At 38.7% G+C, this 18,105-nt stretch overlaps 1 protein-coding gene across 1 annotated transcript; it reads right to left on the reverse strand.

The window, feature by feature from the left end:
- Positions 1 to 154: 154 nt before the first annotated feature.
- Positions 155 to 17,881, reverse strand: LOC131771053 (thioredoxin domain-containing protein 16). The gene is made up of 25 exons (XM_059086808.2): positions 17,186 to 17,881; positions 16,968 to 17,053; positions 16,755 to 16,819; positions 16,568 to 16,648; positions 15,170 to 15,291; positions 13,955 to 14,045; positions 13,205 to 13,355; positions 11,862 to 12,022; positions 11,115 to 11,214; positions 10,337 to 10,445; positions 9,536 to 9,652; positions 8,810 to 8,931; positions 8,110 to 8,228; positions 7,678 to 7,859; positions 6,863 to 7,015; positions 5,993 to 6,049; positions 5,540 to 5,654; positions 5,188 to 5,256; positions 4,594 to 4,730; positions 4,064 to 4,148; positions 3,695 to 3,836; positions 2,726 to 2,886; positions 1,851 to 1,944; positions 1,355 to 1,445; positions 155 to 699 (listed from the first exon to the last, which is right to left on the reverse strand). The coding sequence occupies exons 1-25, from the start codon at positions 17,340 to 17,342 to the stop codon at positions 440 to 442; spliced, it is 3,027 nt and encodes a 1,008-aa protein (XP_058942791.2). The 5' UTR covers positions 17,343 to 17,881; the 3' UTR covers positions 155 to 439.
- Between the last annotated feature and the right edge of the window lie 224 nt (positions 17,882 to 18,105).

An 18,105-nucleotide genomic window follows, 5' to 3' on the forward strand; every position in this document is an offset into this window, starting at 1 on the left:
ATCACCATCTAAAGAAGCTCTTGATTGTTAAACAAATTCTCCTTGTCAGCACCTTAGGAAATGTATATAGAACAGTATGGAGAATATACATACTGATGTTAGAGTGTAAAGGGTTAGACTTAACGTACCTCTCGATACAGGGAACCCTTAAGAATCTCACAAGAAGAGGATATTTATTCATTCATTTGTACATGTTTCCTACATTTAAGTTGACAGAAACGATAGACGGAAATATTTATATCTCGAATTCGTATTCTGTAAAATTAAATTAAGCATCTGACCGTTACAAATGTTTTATTCAAGTAGATGACAGTACTAAAACTCAACCGGAAGTTGATTTTAGCGGGAAAATCTGTAACTGCTTGCCTCCAGCTGCATAAGTAGGTACAACTTCTGAATGCAAACAATCAATTAAAATAATCTCCATTCAAACATTTGATCAGAGTTCATCCCGACGTGTAATCCCTAATTCCGGTCGTCTTAGGCGGTTTGGCTTCCGGTCACGCTTTTCAACCTCGTTTGCTTCCGGTGGTGACCAATTTGGTTCCTCTTCGTCGATATCGTCCTTTTCTTTGAGAGCTCGTTCTACTTTCTTTTTTTTCAATCGTTGTCTTTCTTTTTCCTCTTCCTCTTCGTCTATCATTCGGAGGAAATCGTATCCCTCCAAACGCGGTTTCCACTCACCATCGGCGAAGAGCCCTGTGGTTAAAACGTAAATTTAACTTCGCTGAAGTGATTTATTTACTTATTTCACTTATCTATTTGCCATATTTAGACAGGCAGACCCAAATTAGCTTTAAGCTGATAGTAATGGCGGTCCGTACAAACATTAACAAAGCCAGATCGCAAAAAACCGGGAACCACGCTCCCTATTCTTTGCCAGAGGTACGTGGGTATTTTAACGTCCCTAGTAACCAGCCCCGAGAGGATGCAGGAGAAGGGGCCTACTACGGTGTATCGTCCTTATTCGAGAAGACTAAAATGCCCAGCCATTTGTCGATGTCATACCAAAGGCAGCACATTCTCCTCAGTTACTTTAAGACCCTGAGCGTTGGTCTTGTCTGAGGGTTGAACTCTCGGCCTCTTTCACGGTAGTCCGGGACACTCTACCACCTGAGCTGACAAGGCAGCGGTTAAGTGTGCGATGAAAAAAAAATCGAATCCAGGATGTTCAGCAAAACAAAAAGAAACAAACAAAAAACGTACAGAGTTTGATGTAAAAAAAATAAATAAAACCTTTAGAAATTTCTCATTTCAGCCGGAACGCCTCGCTAGTAGCCATCTTACTTGGAAACGAAATACCAGAGGCGATTAGTTAAAGAGGGAAATTTCATGGAAATGTTGTAGCACTTACGAGAGGGTTGCTCCTTTCCGGTAAGAATGCTCTCCACCCAGTTTTTTACTGCTTGTTTTGTAACTTCGTTTTTGAAGAGATGCACCGTTCCCTTTAAGAACAATCGAATAGATGAAAATTAAATAAAAAATTGAAAAAAAACTAATGGTAAATTTAGAAAAGTTCCTGCCGGTATGAGGTCAACAATTGACCCTTTACTCATACCACTGGTGTGGGTGTCAATACAGCAGTTTTTCAAGTTAGTGTGGAAAACTGACTACAACGACCAATCAAAGCAAAGGTTAACATCATCATTAGCCCATGAGAAGCCAGAATTTCTTGAAGCGCGCGAAAACGCGGGTGACCAAGTGGCGGTTGGTTTTCGTTTTGCGTCTGATTGGTTGAAAGGATGGAGCGGTTTCTTTCACAAGGTGCAGTAGAACCAAAGCAAACACAGATTGCCTTAAATACTTCGATAGAAATATCTCTATTCAAACAACACAACTATTTAACAAACCTTTTCGTGATTCACCAAGACCAATGCGGGAAGAGAATCACTAGTTCCTGCGTAGGACTTCAAGATTTCAGCGTTTACATCTTTGTTAGAATATCTGAAACAATCACACCACCAAAATCTCAATAAAAAATTCCATAGAACTTACACAGTAATTCAAAACTGACACCACAATACCCAAACTGCTTTTTCATCTCAAAAAAAAATCTTAGCCGCAAAAAATATTTTCGTCGCTAACTAAAAATTTCGTAAAGTCAGCAGAAGTTAGCACGAAGCCAAACGGACACTACGTGCCAAGAGCGGAATGACCTGTTAACAGGACTTTTTCTGCTGTCAAGTCGTCCGGTTTGTTTAACTGGCTACTAGTTTCCAGTCATACCAATTTTTCGCATGTCATGCGTACATTAGTGATGGGATTCTATGCTACGGTTAAGCGAATTCGAAGGAAATGAAATATGAATGATCAAATTGCCTGTTACACCTTCGAAACTGACGCAATAATTTGTTGCAATCCTAGTTTCGCTTGAGCCTGTTTTGTTTTGGAAAAAAAACCCTAGCAGTTAGCTAGGTAATGATAGCGTCCGAGTATGCTCTAGTCATTAGCGCTGCAAGAGGCGCGTTTCTCCGCTCGAGGGAAGACTTAAGACGAGTCGACGAAACGTTTGCCAAAGATCTGGCACTATCAGTGCTAGATCCCGACAGACCTCTCGCTGACTTGCAATACTCAAGAAACACTCGTGTAGAAACGATAGTTACGAGGGCATTCTCGTGGATTACAGCAGGGACGAACATCAAACTTGACCTCAAGCGCAGTGAGAACTCCATTCCTCTCTTTATTGACTAGATTACAAAAAAACTGAAAAAATGTAGTTACTTACACGGGCATCCAGCAAAGGAAAATAGATGGCAGCGACTTGTCGCGTGCGAGCCTTGTCATGACAGGTGTTATGACGGAGTCTTCACTATCAGCTCGGAAAACTATCAGTAGTGGCTTTTTGTATGATAAGTATGTTGGAAGATTGAATGGTGTCAGCTCGCCCTGCAAAGAGGGGCATCAAAAACTAGTCATTACGTCAAATAGCATATAAGTTTTGCGAGGGGTTTGATGTTTTAGGTCAGTGAATTTCACAACTGGAATTTCAGCTGGAAACTCGTTTTTGCGATTTTCTATCCTTGCAGCACAAAACGTAACAGTGAACGCTAGTTACTTACAAAAATGAGTTTCAAAAGTTACATATTATTTCATTGTAAATCTTCCAGTGGTCTATCACAAATGCTACAATGCGATTGGCTATGCTACTTGCTATTTATTCCATCACAAACATTGAATTAAGAAAGACTCCCAACAGCATGCATTGGTAAAACTAAAGAACACGAACCTGTCTTGTAAATAAGATCTGAACTACTAGAAGATTTTTGCTATAAAAATTACACCACTCGCATTCGATTTCTACTTGCGATAATGGATTTTAGGAAATATCTGATAACACCCAACTGGCCAATTGTTCAAAAATCTATCGTGTATTGCATCGGTAATAATGCGCAAGAAAAAATTACGCGTTTCTGATCGGCTAAAAACGAGTGCTTCTCATGTAACGCAAGTGCAAAATCCTAAGTGGTTTATTAATAATGATAATAGGACTGGGTAGAGTTCAATTATGTCTGTAATCACGAGTATGATTACAAACAGAATTGTACGGCACAAAGTCCTATTATCAGTTAATCATAACCATAACAATTTCCGAAAAAAACGAATACATTTGGGACAGACATCTCCGCTAGAGAAATTTTACTGATGTTGTTGTCTATAGTTCTCTCAAATTATTTATTCCACCTCAAATACTTACAAATGACGGCAAGCTTGCGCCTAGAACAAAATCAACAATGGCCTGTGGGGTGAACTTGGGTTCAAATACGTCCACTGATTTGAATGGATCATTTCGTTTATACGCCATAATGGCGGGCAGCTTCAGGCCGTATTCTGCTGATCTGTAACCAAAAGTTAGCTAACATTAGTGGCTGAAGAGATAGCAATGGTGCAATCCCAGCTACAGAAAAACTCGAATTGGTCTTCTCCTTCCCCTCTCCGTTCGCTCTTGCTCTTAATCAAACATTGTTGCTCAGTGAACGATCCAATTTGCAATACCAAATCGCCTTTCCTCATTAGACACCAGCACTGTGGGTTTCAATTGAGTGAGATAGGAATAAGAACTTACAGTGTTTCCGCTGTCTCGCTTGTTACGTAACCCATAAGAAACTTGCCGTGCAGGGATTTAGCTGCAGCTTTAAACGCTTCAAATTCTAAAAAAAGAAGGCAGCACACTAGATTAGAACTGTGAGATGAATTTTATTGAGGTAGTTTATTAGAAAAAAGGGCTGCGCTTGTGTCAAGTGGCTCATCCAGCTAGAGTTTTCCTAGTCACTTTCGCATTAAGCGAAAAGGAGTATTGGTACTCCCTCTGGTTGGGAGGCTAATGCATTGCAGGTCCGTCCCCCCCTCAGCATTTTGTCAAGCTTCCTTGACAATTCGCTAGTACCCGACTGTACCCCTGGAGGTGGCCTGGGGTGGAGAGAGGCAGGTCCCCCCCTCTCAGCATTTAGAGGGGGTAGACTGGGTGGACGCACTTTGAGAGTAAAGTTTCTTGCCCGAGAACACAGCCCAGTAACCTGGCCAGGTCTCGAACCCTGGGCTCTCTCTTAAGCACGCTACCCTGAGGGCCCCAAAGTGATTCAGTCAAGAACCAACCTTTGTCACTCCTATCCAAAAACATGCCCACAACTGCTATGTCAGTCGCGGTCTTTGCCAAGGAGGGAAATCGACCATCTAGAAACATTTCCACGGCATCTTTGTTGTCTAGCGCCAGAGGCTGATTAGGTTGAAGCCTATCATAATAAAAGAAAAAAGATATTAAAACATCAACCTTGAAAAAATTTATTGGGTTGTCAACCTGACAAAATAAAAAATAGAAAAGTGGACAAAAGAGCGAGAGTATGATTGACTATTGGCAATGAGGCAAAATCGTTTGGAATAGAACAAACTTATATCTTATTTATTTACCCGGGCAGCTTGCCTCTCCCCCCCCCCCCACCCCTCCCGACCCAACTTACACTTTGCGCCCTGTGATCTTACAACAAAGAACGCAGTAAGGGGTAAGGGGGGAGGGAGGGGGAAGAAAGCTGCGGTACAGAGAACGCATCTGTAAAAAGCGCCAGGGAAAAGAAATCTCTCCGTTTGCGGTACAAAAACACTTATGTATAGTCTCTTTAGCAATAGACTTCTACGTATTCATTGTATCCAAATCCCATCATTTGATAACAACTACAATTCTGGTCTGCTTACAACAAAACGGCTTTAGCCAGATGATCGCTGTCTAACGGTCCTCTGTAAGTGATTTCGTCAGAATCTTTACTGTGGAAAAACAATGGCAAGAGGTCGGTTAGCACCGAATACTCCCAAAATTTCTCTGAATTTACTGCTCTCCCGATGTTGCAAGAATTTCCCTCAAAATAGATTAAAAGCTAAGAATATCGTTAAAGAAGCACTGGTTTTTCATAGTGGTGAAATACGACAAGCCACGTACCAGATCCATAAAACCCTTTTAATCTTTTGTTTTACGGAAATCAAGAATTATTGCATTTAGACCACATCATAGGAAAAGGCTGTTACTTCTCAGGAATCAGGCGAAACTTACCGGTACATCTTGATTGTGGGATAAATCGTAATGTTATTCGACTGGCAAACATCGGTCCAATCAAAACAATTCACACGAGCCAATTTGATGGCGAAGTTTCCCACATCCAAATTTCCTGTTCGAAAGACAATAAATAACGCCACTTTATGTCACAATTGACCACTTCATGCGCAGAATCTCGCTCGAAAATACTCCTTACTTTAATTTTGGGAGAGAAATATGGATTAAAAATTAATTGAAATATTTTTCTTAGTTTCATTTGAGTGGTCATACCTTAGATGACCGTTCAATACAGGTAGAAGACAATAAAAATAGGCCGTTGGGACTCAGTAATAGACGTGAAAATTACTGTGATTATGAGGAATCAAATTCGGGACTTTGACAACTGACCGCTAAATACAGGGTGACCGCTTAGTACAGGTTCGATGAGTAGTAAGTTTTGCAGATACTTACTTATGTGTGTAGCAGCATCAACATATGGTTGTAGAAAAGCTTTACAACGTGCATCCCCTGAAAAGAAAATGAAATGAAAGAAAGTTAAATTTCACGAAAAAAAGCGAGAAAAAAATTACATTTAAATCTGATTGCAGCAGTCTAACGGTTAGATTTGGTCGGGTCAAAGTGTTGTGTTCTTGGGCAAAACACTTTACTCTCCCCATGCTCTCTCCACCCGGGAGTATAAACGAGTACCAAAAAAAAACAGGGGAACATCAATCTGCCTTGGACTGGCATCCCATCCAGGAGGGGGGAGGGGGTAGGGGGTAGGGGGTAGCTGTAATTCTGGTCACTTCCTGCCACGGAAATCTGGTAGAGTCGAGGCTCTTAACTTTATTCGTTGACGTTACCCTATTGTTATAGAAGAAAGTGGACAGGTCGCGAGTTATCCTACTTCTTAACTATCGACTAGAAAAATGTCCATAACATCATCAAATAGTGAAATAAAAGTTTCTGTCCCCTAATTTTTTGAGGGGACGAATTTCCAAGAAAAAAAAAGAGTAAAACTCGAGTTATAATAACAGAAAGGGCAAAATACAATTGACCAGCAGCAAAGAAAAACAGCTACAATAAAGAAAGCAGCAACACGCATGGCGACGTTTGAACAGCATAAATCGAGTCTTCTTTAGAAAATTAGGTCAATAGGCCACACGTCATCTTGCAAAACATATTGGTGCGCTTCGAATGGTTGGTTTTTAACAGAAGTGACTTAATCGTGAGACAAACTATACTTCCTTCTATTGATTGCATTTTGATGCGACAAATCACCACATCAAGAGGTGAGATCAGAGTTAAGATACAATTTCATAATTTGCCGAAGCAACTTACATGGTTGGAAGAAGTCTACTACCAATAGATCATTTTCTTTCTTGACGGCATCAAACGTTTTGTCAGTCAATGCAGGCACCAGGGTCTCAGGTACAACAGTGGGTTTTGCCTTTAGAACTGCCTCCGAAACTTCATCGTCTTCTGTCTCTTCCTCTGAAATACAGTTAAAAGAGGAAAAAGAAAAGTGAAACAACAACGACAGAAAAAACAAGCTTGGAATAACCTAAAGAAGCGAAGAAACGATGGGTCGAAGGGATGAAGGGACGAAAGAACGAGGGGAAAAAGAGACGAGGGGACGAAGGGACGAAGAGACGAACGAAGGAACGAAGGAACGAAGGAACGAAGGAACGAAGGAACGAAGGAACGAAGGAACGAAGGAACGAAGGAACGAAGGAACGAAGGAACGAAGGAACGAAGGAACGAAGGAACGAAGGAACGAAGGAACGAAGGAACGAAGGAACGAAGGAACGAAGGAACGAAGGAACGAAGGAACGAAGGAACGAAGGAACGAAGGAACGAAGGAACGAAGGAACGAAGGAACGAAGGAACGAAGGAACGAAGGAACGAAGGAACGAAGGAACGAAGGAACGAAAGGACAAAGGGATGAAGGGATGAAGGGACGAAAGGACGAAAGGACGAAGGGAAGAACAAACGAAAAAACAAAGGGACGAAGGAACGAAATGTGGAGCAGAAGATAACCAGGAGTATAAGAGGTAATCGGCAGACTGTTTCATGTACACTTGGTGCTGCTTAAGCTGATCTAAACCTGGTTTAATCCCAAGCTACACTTTACTTTCGCGAAACGAGCATCATACCTGGTAAATAAACTTCATCCACAGATTCTTCACTGCTTTGAAATGTCTCCGATTCGCTCTCCTCCTCCTCGTCTAGTTTGTCGATATATTCTTCGCTATCTTCGTTTTCTTCGTTGGTGTGTGGGAATGAAATTAGTGCCTCATCTGACAAGCTTGCTGGTAATGAAACAGGCCTCTTGATCCTTGGAAAATAAATAATTCATATGAGTTTGGGATATTTAAACATCAGTTCGATAAATCGCTGTTAAGGAGAGCCCAAAACGTTTCGCTCCACTTTGAAAAATAAACAAAACAAAAAAACAAAAGCAAATGAAGAAACGACATCTTCTCCACGGAGAAACTAAGATTTTTTATTTGAGTTCTCTGAGTTTCACTGAGTAGGAGAAGAGATGGAAATAGCCTATTACGAGTGTGTTTGAAATATTTGTTTACTTTGTATGGTCGGTTATGAATTTCATCGTTGCTTCATATTCAAGTTCACTTGTGTGCTGGATGAAATCGTCTTCGGACTTGGTCAAATACAGATAAACAACAGGTAACTTTTCTCCCTCCTGAAGAAATGACAGAGAGTAGCAAATGATAAGCTTTCAAAATATTAACTCTTGAAATAATTTCCTGTTATCGAGGTTAAAATATACTGATAAATTAATTGTTCCCTAACCTGGCGCGAGACTTTCATCGAAATAAATCACTTATAAATCCAAGACTATATTTTTATTGGGAGTGGAGAGTAATCCGGGATTGCTTTCGTTTCGCTTTTCTTTTTCCGGTGATTGGTCTAGAAAACTCACGCCACCTTCTCAACCAATCAGGTGCAATACTAAAATTGATCAACACTTGTTCACTCGCGTTTTCCCGCGCTTCGAGCGGTTGACATGTCTGTGTATTAAGTTGGCTTTTTTTCCTTATAATTTCCTCTGTTCGCCTAAATGGCTTTTACTATAAATTAAGTTTGGTTCCGCAACTGCGTATCGATATTCCATACATCGTAAATAAACAGCTGCCTAAATCTCGAGAGACGAAGTGAATCATGCCAAAGTCTTCTTGGATTAAGAATTAACGAGTTGAGTAGGATTCCGTTACGGTTTCAACACAGATTTCAAAGAACAATCGCTTAACTCCAAAAACTTACAAACATCTTTTTCTGCCGCGTGGTCTTGACATATGCAAAGGTGATTCTTCCCTCTCCACCCCTATCAAAAGTGCGAACGATACGTCGTAACGTTCTGGAAAATTTCTCACAGGGTTCGTGGTCTACGAAAAAAAAAATAAAATAAAATAAACACAAAAATTAACAAAGTTGAAATCTATCGTCATGTGCACGCCATAAACAAGGAGAAACCAGCAAGAGGTGCCATTTTCAGGTGTGTGATGTATTTAGGAGAGATGTTAGTTTAAGTATGTGACTCATGAATAAAAGCAGTTAAAGTTGCTAAAGCAGTAACCAAAACATTAAAACTGTCATTCCGACTTAAATTGTACTTACAAGATTTTTCAAGAATGCGTTGTAATGCTGTAGGCATGTCGGAAGGGCAAAGATTTTCAAGGATGGCAAAAGTGGCATGTCTAAAAGTTAAGAATTTGAAGCTAAAGCTGGAGCTTTTCTCTGAGCGCAGGCCGAAAAAATCGATCACGGGCGTCCCTCTTACGAATTCAAGAAAGTAAGAGCCTAAGAGAAGCGTGCGAGATATGAGAGTTACGCGCGAGAGAGTGGCGCGTGACTCTTCGCGCTCGTCCCGCGCTTGCCTCAAAAAAGTACATAAATGACGACTATTTTGTACGCTGGTCAGAGATGCATGCAGACTCGAACTTTAGAAATTTAGTACACGTGTGCGTGTAAATCTCTGTAATTAGTTACCTTCCTTGCAGAAAACTACTATCAAAAAGTCCAGTGCAAAGAGATAGTTCGTATCCAAGCTTTTCATAGCGTCTTTGTAGCTTGCGTATGTGAGCTTCTGAAGAGACGAGGCCTCGGCTAAATGAATCAATATATCAATCAATCAATAAAACACAGTAGATGAATCTTCATTGGTGTCAATAGTCATCAGGGATTGCATTGTTTTTGCCTCATTACGCTCTGTGATTGATCAAATAAACTGATGTCATTCCCTCAACCAATAAGATGCAACTGTAAAATCAACCTCGACTTGGTTTTCCGAGTTTTCCCGCGCTTAAGGCCGATCGCGTGAATTAAATTGAGTTCTGATTGGTTTCCTAGGATTGTGATCTTATTGGCGGTTGCAATAACCCTGTACTTTAGCCTCTTGTTAAATGAAACCTCTTCAGAAAGCGCTCCAAGATATACTGAGGGCATCTGAGTACGCGAGATCGACTCCCTTAGCTGGCGGTAGCCTTGCAAGGAACTCGGTAAGCAAAAACAAATAATTGGGCGAGTAAAATATAAGCGGACAGCTTAATGAGTTTGAATCAAATCTTCATTATTCCCTCAAAACAGTCAGATTCGAAATTGTGGTGATCACACATTCTTTTTCTCCTATGCAGTGAACAATCAACCGCTATCATAATAACGCAGTTCTTAAACCACCAAGGGACTTTTATGCGCCTGTATAGAAGATGCCTGTTTCGTTTTCAATCTTTCATTAAATCAACTACTTTGGAAATAAGTTAATAATACAAAAAACGTTGAGTTAACTCTTACCAATTCTGTTGTACTCAGCAGTAGGATTATCTATCAAAGGTTTGATGAAATGTTTCAAATTATTTAAAGTAAATCTTGCGATATTTTCAGGGAACAATTCTATATATGTCTAAGGGAATGAAAAAAAAAGGACATTTGGTTAGTTAGAGAAGATAAGTGTATCAAAGAAAGAAAGAAACTCATGTACTTTCCTAAGTGAAACAAGAAAAGTGAGATTAAAAAAACAAATATAAAAACAAACAAACGAACAAACAAAGCAATAATAATATTTTTAAAAGCACAGTACTGTGTTGAGAACCAACCTATTGGAATTTGAAAAAAAATTCATGGAGGCTTTTTCTTGAAGACTTCCTCTTACAGTTATCAAAATGAGTCCAGCTTACGGTACTTAACCCACAGAACTATCCCTCCTCAACCTTAGTGGTTTATGAGTAGGCCTTGATAACTAGCGCTTCGGCAAGAAATTTTCTTTATGCGGACAAAAATACGAGGCCAGGAGCGGCGAGAGCCGGCGAGGGGTCTGGTACTGATTATTGGTGCCAGACCCCCGGTAGACCATTCCCCGACTCGTCTCAAATCTTTCCGCGGGCCGAGAAACGCGCATCCAGCAGCGCTAATAATAACATCCTCCCCGCAAGCTACAGTCTCTTTAACAGTCGCTCTTTAGGGTGTCACGCAACTTGCTGACAGTATTGCGTGACATACCAAACAGACTAAACAAAATTCAAGAAACTATATGTTACGAGAGTGTGATTTATCTCGTTATAAATGCAAATACCCTGTTATCACCATCTCCCTTTGCTGCTACAAAAGCTGCTGTTGGAAAATTGCTGTCTTGGGCCAAACCAAACGACGCTAACATGTCTTTTTGGTCATTTCTGCAAAGAGAGAAATTAAAAAAAACAACATTAATTTGTGTAATACAACAATTGTATCAATCTTTCTCCAAAAGCCCCCGTTCACTTCACCAGCGGTCGTTACACTGGACAAACGTTGCAGGGGCTCTGGGAATGAACGTGAAGAGAATTAAGAAAAATATCAATTGGGGGATTATTAGTTGATCCAATACCACATTCTCTGAACCAGCCTCTACAGAAATGTATGGCAGACAGTAAAGAGAATTACTAACAAGATCTTAGTAGGGAAAAGTTATAAAGTGGGGTTGGTTACATAACTTAAACCAGCCAAAGAGTCACTTCTGTGAGTCTAAGAAAACGAATCAAATCAATGTCGATATTTGAAAAACTGCACACCTTCCCTTCCCCTAAATCAACCTTAACCCAAACTCAATCAGTTGACTGGTGTTGGGTTAAGGGAGGGGTGGGTATGCAATTACTCGGATACTGACATTAATCTAAGAAAAGGAGGGAGGGGAGGCGTGGGTATGCAGTTGTTCAGTTACTGATATTAATCCTACCCCTAAACCAACCTTAACCCAAACTCGTTATCAGTTGACTATTGTTGGGTTAGGGGAGGGGTGGGTATGCAATTACTCAGATATTGACATTAATCCAAGAAAACTTACACATTGACAAGTATCATTCCAATAGCACCTTGAAACTCTAGAGCCATTTGCTCAATCTCCTTTGTGTCAAGATCAGCAACTTTATCTGTGAATACAAACAATTTGTCGACAGGGGGTTGCAGGGAGTCAAACACAGTTGATCTGTTACTTGGAAGAATTACCTGCAAGAGGCATACAAGAATTGCTCAAAAATGGTGAAGTCAGCTTACAAGCCATTGATGGCTTATTTTCTTAAGATTGTACCAGTTTAAGCAGCATAAAGCAACAAAGAGTGTGGCTATGCCACCCCCCTTCATCCCTCGGAGACAGTCAGTGCAACATCACCCTCCAGCACTTGGTCAAGTTATCTTAACAGTTAGCCAGTCCCCATTTATACACCTTGGTGGAAAGAGGCACTGTCAACATATACCATTGTTTTTTACAAGAACACAACACAATGACCTGGACAGGTCTTGAACCAGGACCTTCTGATCCTGAGTCCAGCAAGTTAACCATTAATGAAACCCTTTTCTTTTCTTCCCAGCATCAAAGTTTGAGTAAAAATTTATTACCAAATTAACAAGCACATCCCAATGACCCAGCATAGCCTTAAACCTAGAGAAAACTTGGTTACTTTGTGTCCCAATTATTATCAATCAATTATTTATTACCAAATTAACAAGCACATCCCAATGACCCAGCATAACCTTAAACCTAAAGAAAACTTGGTTATTTTGTGTCCCAATTATCAAATAACTTGCTATTGGTCTATAAAAACCAAGTGAGGTACAAATATCTCCCCAGGACCTAACCATGATCAAACAATGACAAATAGATACTGACCCTCCTTTTGTGATTTGAGAGTCTCTTTTGGGATAGAACTCCCTTAAAGTTTGCAAAATATCCCAGAGAAAAAGCAATTTGGATTTTTTTGTGAGTGGGAAGGCCTAGAGACATAAAGCAGTAAATCAATCTTGGCAACATGTAAGGGAGACAAGTTGACATCACAATTCCCATGGTGTAAAAAAGTGAATTTGTGAAAAATTTTCATTACTGCAGTAGAGTTTTGTCACAGCAATCAACTGAAACAAATTCAAACATGGTTAAAAAGAGATAAAACCAAAGAAAAGTTTACTCAGAGTCCATAAAAAATTGTGTGAGTTATCTCTTCCCAGATAGTTGAATAAATTTTTTGGTTTTAGCTCTCAAGCACCCATGTTAATGAATGCGGTTTATGGGATGAAACAGATACAAATTGGCAAGAAAAAATTGTTTAGGGCATGAGTTGAGAATATAATCTAAATTCTCCAGACATTAGCATCACCAGAAAAACTTTTTATTTGTATCATTAAACAGGTACTCACATATTTCGGAAGTTCTTGGCTCCTAACAAATCTTATCAATGGAGTTTTTTCAACTTTTCCTGTAAACTTAGTGGATGGGCATCTGCCTTGGGTATTTTTCATTTGTTTACAGTGAAAAAGATATACAGCTGCCTTTTGGTTCGTGAAGAGACTGTTTGTAAAGATCAGACAAAATAATTGAGATCAGTAACTTGCAAAAAAATCATCAAAGAGGCTAAATATGGGAAAGTGCTTATAGCTTACAAGGGTAATTCCAGAAATTGAAGAGTATCAAAATGGAGGAAATGTGCATGCTGTTAAAGTTTAGCAACCCTAAATTCAAGCCCCACAAATTTCCCCTTAAAGTAATACAGCTGAATCATTCATTAAGATCATGAAAATAAAGGAAATGATCACCAACTGAGGAAGCTTGATTGTTTAAAAACAAATTCTCCAGCTGGCGTCTAAGGAAATGTATGAAGAATGTTGAGGAAAAAATTTTAACTGCATATACAGTAGAAATGCTAATTACTATCAAAATGAGGTATCTCAGTTTGCTTATCTACAGTATGCTAATTTCTCAGGCCAGTGGCCATAACACAATAAAAATTCAATTGCACTATTTATTTTGATCACAAAAGATGCATTTCAAGATGAGCAATGTGACTCTGTTCTGATCTAGGACCTCCACAACAAAATGAACCACACAATCCCAAAGCAATGTTTAAAGCACAAAGACCTGTACCGCCTAACAGAATTTTCTTCACTAACCCAATTTTCTTCACCAATTCTTCATCTGTTGTGAGACCAAAGAACACCTCGTTTTTAAAGTAATGTACTAATTCAAGGAAGTGTCGATGTTCTGTTTAAAGAAAAAAGAAACCAACTGCTAAGCATTGTGTATACTCAACCTGAAAATGAAACACTAACAGCAATAACACGTCACTAATTTACCAACTAATATATTCAAAAAAATTTTCAAATACTTCTGAAAAAACACTCAGTAGCTATTAATAGTATGATACTGTGTCATGAGATGGCCAAAATACTCATCAGATACTTTTGGGCCACACTGAGAGTATCTTTTCACCAGCATTTGATAATTTTAATTCAACAAATCATAACTTGTGAATGTGTGGTTGGGAAACAATGTTGACATCTTGAATTTGAATGCAATGCTCTAAGAACTCGCTTTAAAATTCTGAAAGGTATCCAAAGAGTATTTAGTCAGGGATTTAAATGAAGTATTTTTCAAAAGTAAGCCAGGAGTCTCTCACTAGGTACAAAAGGAATCCTGCTATCTGCAGTATAGTTTGTAACTATATCCTATTATTAAAAATTTCAGATCTCAAATATCATTGTCATGGTAACTTGGTGAATTTCTTTCCATTTTGGATAATCTGCAGCCGTTTTTCAGTATTCAGTCTGTGGAGAGAGATTAGTTCTAGATGACCTAGCTAAGAGGCAAATGGAAATGGAGATAAAAGGGGACTTAATTGAAAATCAAGCAATTTAAGGTTTCATATTTCCAGAAGGTGGCCTCTTTGTATCCAGCAAATAAGTATAAAAAAATGGAGACAGTGACTTTCAGGGTAAAAATTGTGAAAAAAAATTGCTTCAAGTGGAACTGGAAAAATTTGGCAAATCATATTGTGAAGTTGCACAATTTTTTTCCTTGTGGTTGTGACAGGAAAGTAAAGGAAAATCTTTGTTTTAGATGGTAACCTGAAGCAGGTTTTAAGACCTCCAGGTGTTGCACAAGGATTAAAAACATTTGTAATTACAACTGTTAGACTGGGTTTGATTTCCAATTCTTCTGTGCTCAAATATTAACAACAGATTGTCAAACAAACAAAGTCAATTTGTAACATTCATGCCTGTGAGACAGGACCCCTTGACAACTGGAGCAAGAGGTTTTAATTTACACTTAATTGTGAGGGGGTGATAAGACAGGTGTTGGTTATGAAGAAAAAAAACTAGGGTCACCTTTTATTCCTAGTCCTTTGACATAACAGATGACGACATCTTTATATCCCTGTTCTACAGCAAGAACTCTATTAAATGAGTTTTCGTCAAAAATGAAATAGTAGTGATCAGTTAACACATACCTGAAATAAAGACATGAACAGAAAAAGAGACACAGATTAATCCTTAGAGAGTGACATATGTCCAGCTTCTCCTTACAGTACCACCCATGAATCAAACATTTAGGTCATGAGAATAAAGGAGTTGATCACCAACTACAGAAGCTCTTGATTCTGAAATTAATTCTCTGTGTCAACACCCTGTGAAATGTATAGAGAACAGTATGGAGAATATGTATGTTGATCTTTAGGTGTAAAGGATTAGGGATAACATACTGGCCCTCTTGTTTAAATACAGGCCCTGAAATTGCTATACCACAAACACAATGCTGCCAGAAAGATGAGTGAACACAAAACATACCACACTTTGCCCTGGATAGAGTCATACATTGTGCTTGGCAGATTGTAGACTGCACTGATGCTTATTTCAAACAGCTAGAGGTTGTTGAAACAATTGTTCAGTGGAATCTTTCCCTGGGATCTCAATACAAATTCTCCCTACTATCTGCCACACTTTACTTATAATTCTAACTGTGAGAACTTGATACTAGATCAGACAAGAATCCATAAGGGATGTTTTTAGTACTTCTTAACAAATTTCCGCTGGACAGTGTAATAATATTATAAGGAGAAACTACAGTTTGATCACTGGTGAGAGTAAAAAGGTCAAAAGGCCACACATTTAAAGGATTTTAAATGAACAAGAAAAAAAAAGAGAGAAGAATTAAGTTGTATTTAACAACTATAATAAGGTCAGTGGTTTGCCTGAATATCTGAATATCTTTTTGTTTGACTTTAAGGAAACCAATTAAATGTCTTTCGTAATAGCTATTACATAATTGGAATTTGTTGGTATTGAAAACAGCTATATTGAGTAAAAATAATTAACAAATTTTGGATGACAAATTATTACCAGCCTCTGAAAGCTCAAAAATGTCTGCTATTTTTTTCAAGAAATTTATATCACAGAAAACTAATATATGAAACCTAATATATGGGCAAAATCATATTATACGCAAAAACCACCTGCAGGTATTGAAAGAACAGGATTACAAAAGACAAACAAAGGCCTTCGATTTTTATGAAAAATACAAGTCGCAACAATATAAAGTGTGGAAATTAAACAAAAGAAAATGTTACACGTTCCGATTGCCAATTTCCAAAATCAATAGATACTTCTTCTTTTAAATTCATCCAAGCTACAGGGAGTTAAAAATGAATCCTTAATGTCGAATTTAGAAACAAACCACGTGTTGTTTTCTCACACTCATAATCTCTCGGCAAGCTTTATGATACTTACTGTAAGAGGTTAGCCACGATCGAATCTTCGTCGAACAAGTGGCTGACATCGATTCCTTCTGAAGGAATCGGATCGCCTTTCCTGGTCAAATTAATAAAATAAATTTCGAGTCAAAACGTTGATGGTTTTGCGATAACTTCAATGCGACACAATACGCGTTTATGGCTTCATTTCTTGAAAGCATTACCTGTACACGAAAATGTTTCGTTCCTTAATAGAACATTGAGAAATGGACTCTTCTGCACAGTTTACCTGCAATTCGATTGTAAACATGATGTGTTTGAAATAGTTTCGTTTTAGTTGTAATCTAGAGGGAAGTAATTGGGAGCAACGATAATTTTGTAAAATATCGATTAAGTCCAGCAGCGGTTCGGTTTAAAAAGCGTAAAATAGTCTTCACCTTGCATAATTCAATTCCAAATGACTCTAAAATGTCCGACGATTTGTCAAATTCTTTGGCAAACTTTGGATTCCCCTTTCTGATAGCTTAGACAAAATATAAAACAATTCATAAATAACTACATCTAACGAAAACAGGAAATAAACAGAGTGAGCATTACTTAATACTTGCCTAAAGGCGATAAAAGCTTCAATAATCATGAGAGGAGGTAAACTTACATGGTTTATCAAAGAAAACAGCAATGTAATCTTGGTTCGTGGATTCCCCAATGTTTTTCAAGTCCTCTGAGGTAAGTTTTCTGACAGGGCTAACTCCAAGTACAGCGATGTGAAGACAACAAATTAGCAAAAATAGATACAAATTCTCCAACGTCATCTTTCTTTGGAGCTAAAACAACTTATGGTAACTCTTAACGAGTTATTACAACCTATGCTCTCTGAAAGTCTTCCCTTGTTTAAGTATCACGTCCCTGTCTCAGTTTATGCTTCGTAACTGTTAGCCTCGACCAATAACGGGAAGACTCGTAATAAAATGTATTCTGTAGTCTCAGCGCCAACATCGACCGAAGTAAGGTCTTTTTCACGTGTCGTCTCGATTTTTTTCAGAAATCCGTTTCTTCCAAGGCAGGTGGCTTTTTGAATATAACTGCTTTGTCTTAAACACGATTGTTCACGTAATGAGAAAGAAATCTGCATTTTACGAGGCGATTTATGCACAAAAGATTTGCGGATGTTTGATATTCACTTGAATGAGTTTCTGTCACGCATGCCTGAAAGAAAGTGTACGATTGTCGCGCATGGCGTGACAATACTTGATTTCGTATGAGATGGAGAAAGCTCTCTTTCTTGATCTTCTTCTTCTTCATCATCATCAGACCAACCGAACATATCTTTGTTTATAACATTATTTCATATTCATCACTACTTAATGGCTATTGATCATGTGTTCTCTGAAAACTACAGGAAGTTTTAACACGCTTGCGATTAGCGTCTGAGCCGGAAGTATACGAAATTTCCAAAGAAATTAATTGTTTCCTCAAGCTACACTGTTTTGGCCTCCAGTTTTTTGTTTGTGTTGGCGATCACTTACTTCAAACTACAAAGTTTTATCAGCCAAAACCAAAGAGGAGCAAGGCACT

The sequence above is a fragment of the Pocillopora verrucosa genome, chromosome 6 (assembly GCF_036669915.1).
Source record: "Pocillopora verrucosa isolate sample1 chromosome 6, ASM3666991v2, whole genome shotgun sequence".
NCBI lineage: Eukaryota > Metazoa > Cnidaria > Anthozoa > Scleractinia > Pocilloporidae > Pocillopora > Pocillopora verrucosa.

Excerpts from the sequence above, each read along its gene's own strand:
- LOC131771053 (XM_059086808.2), bottom strand. The coding sequence starts at position 17,342 with ATGACGTTGGAGAATTTGTATCTATTTTTGCTAATTTGTTGTCTTCAC. Across the intron at positions 14,046-15,169 it reads CAAAGGACTAGGAATAAAAG|AACATCGACACTTCCTTGAA; the intron begins GTGACCCTAGTT and ends TTCTTTAAACAG. Across the intron at positions 9,653-10,336 it reads TGCTGAGTACAACAGAATTG|CCGAGGCCTCGTCTCTTCAG; the intron begins GTAAGAGTTAAC and ends TGATTCATTTAG.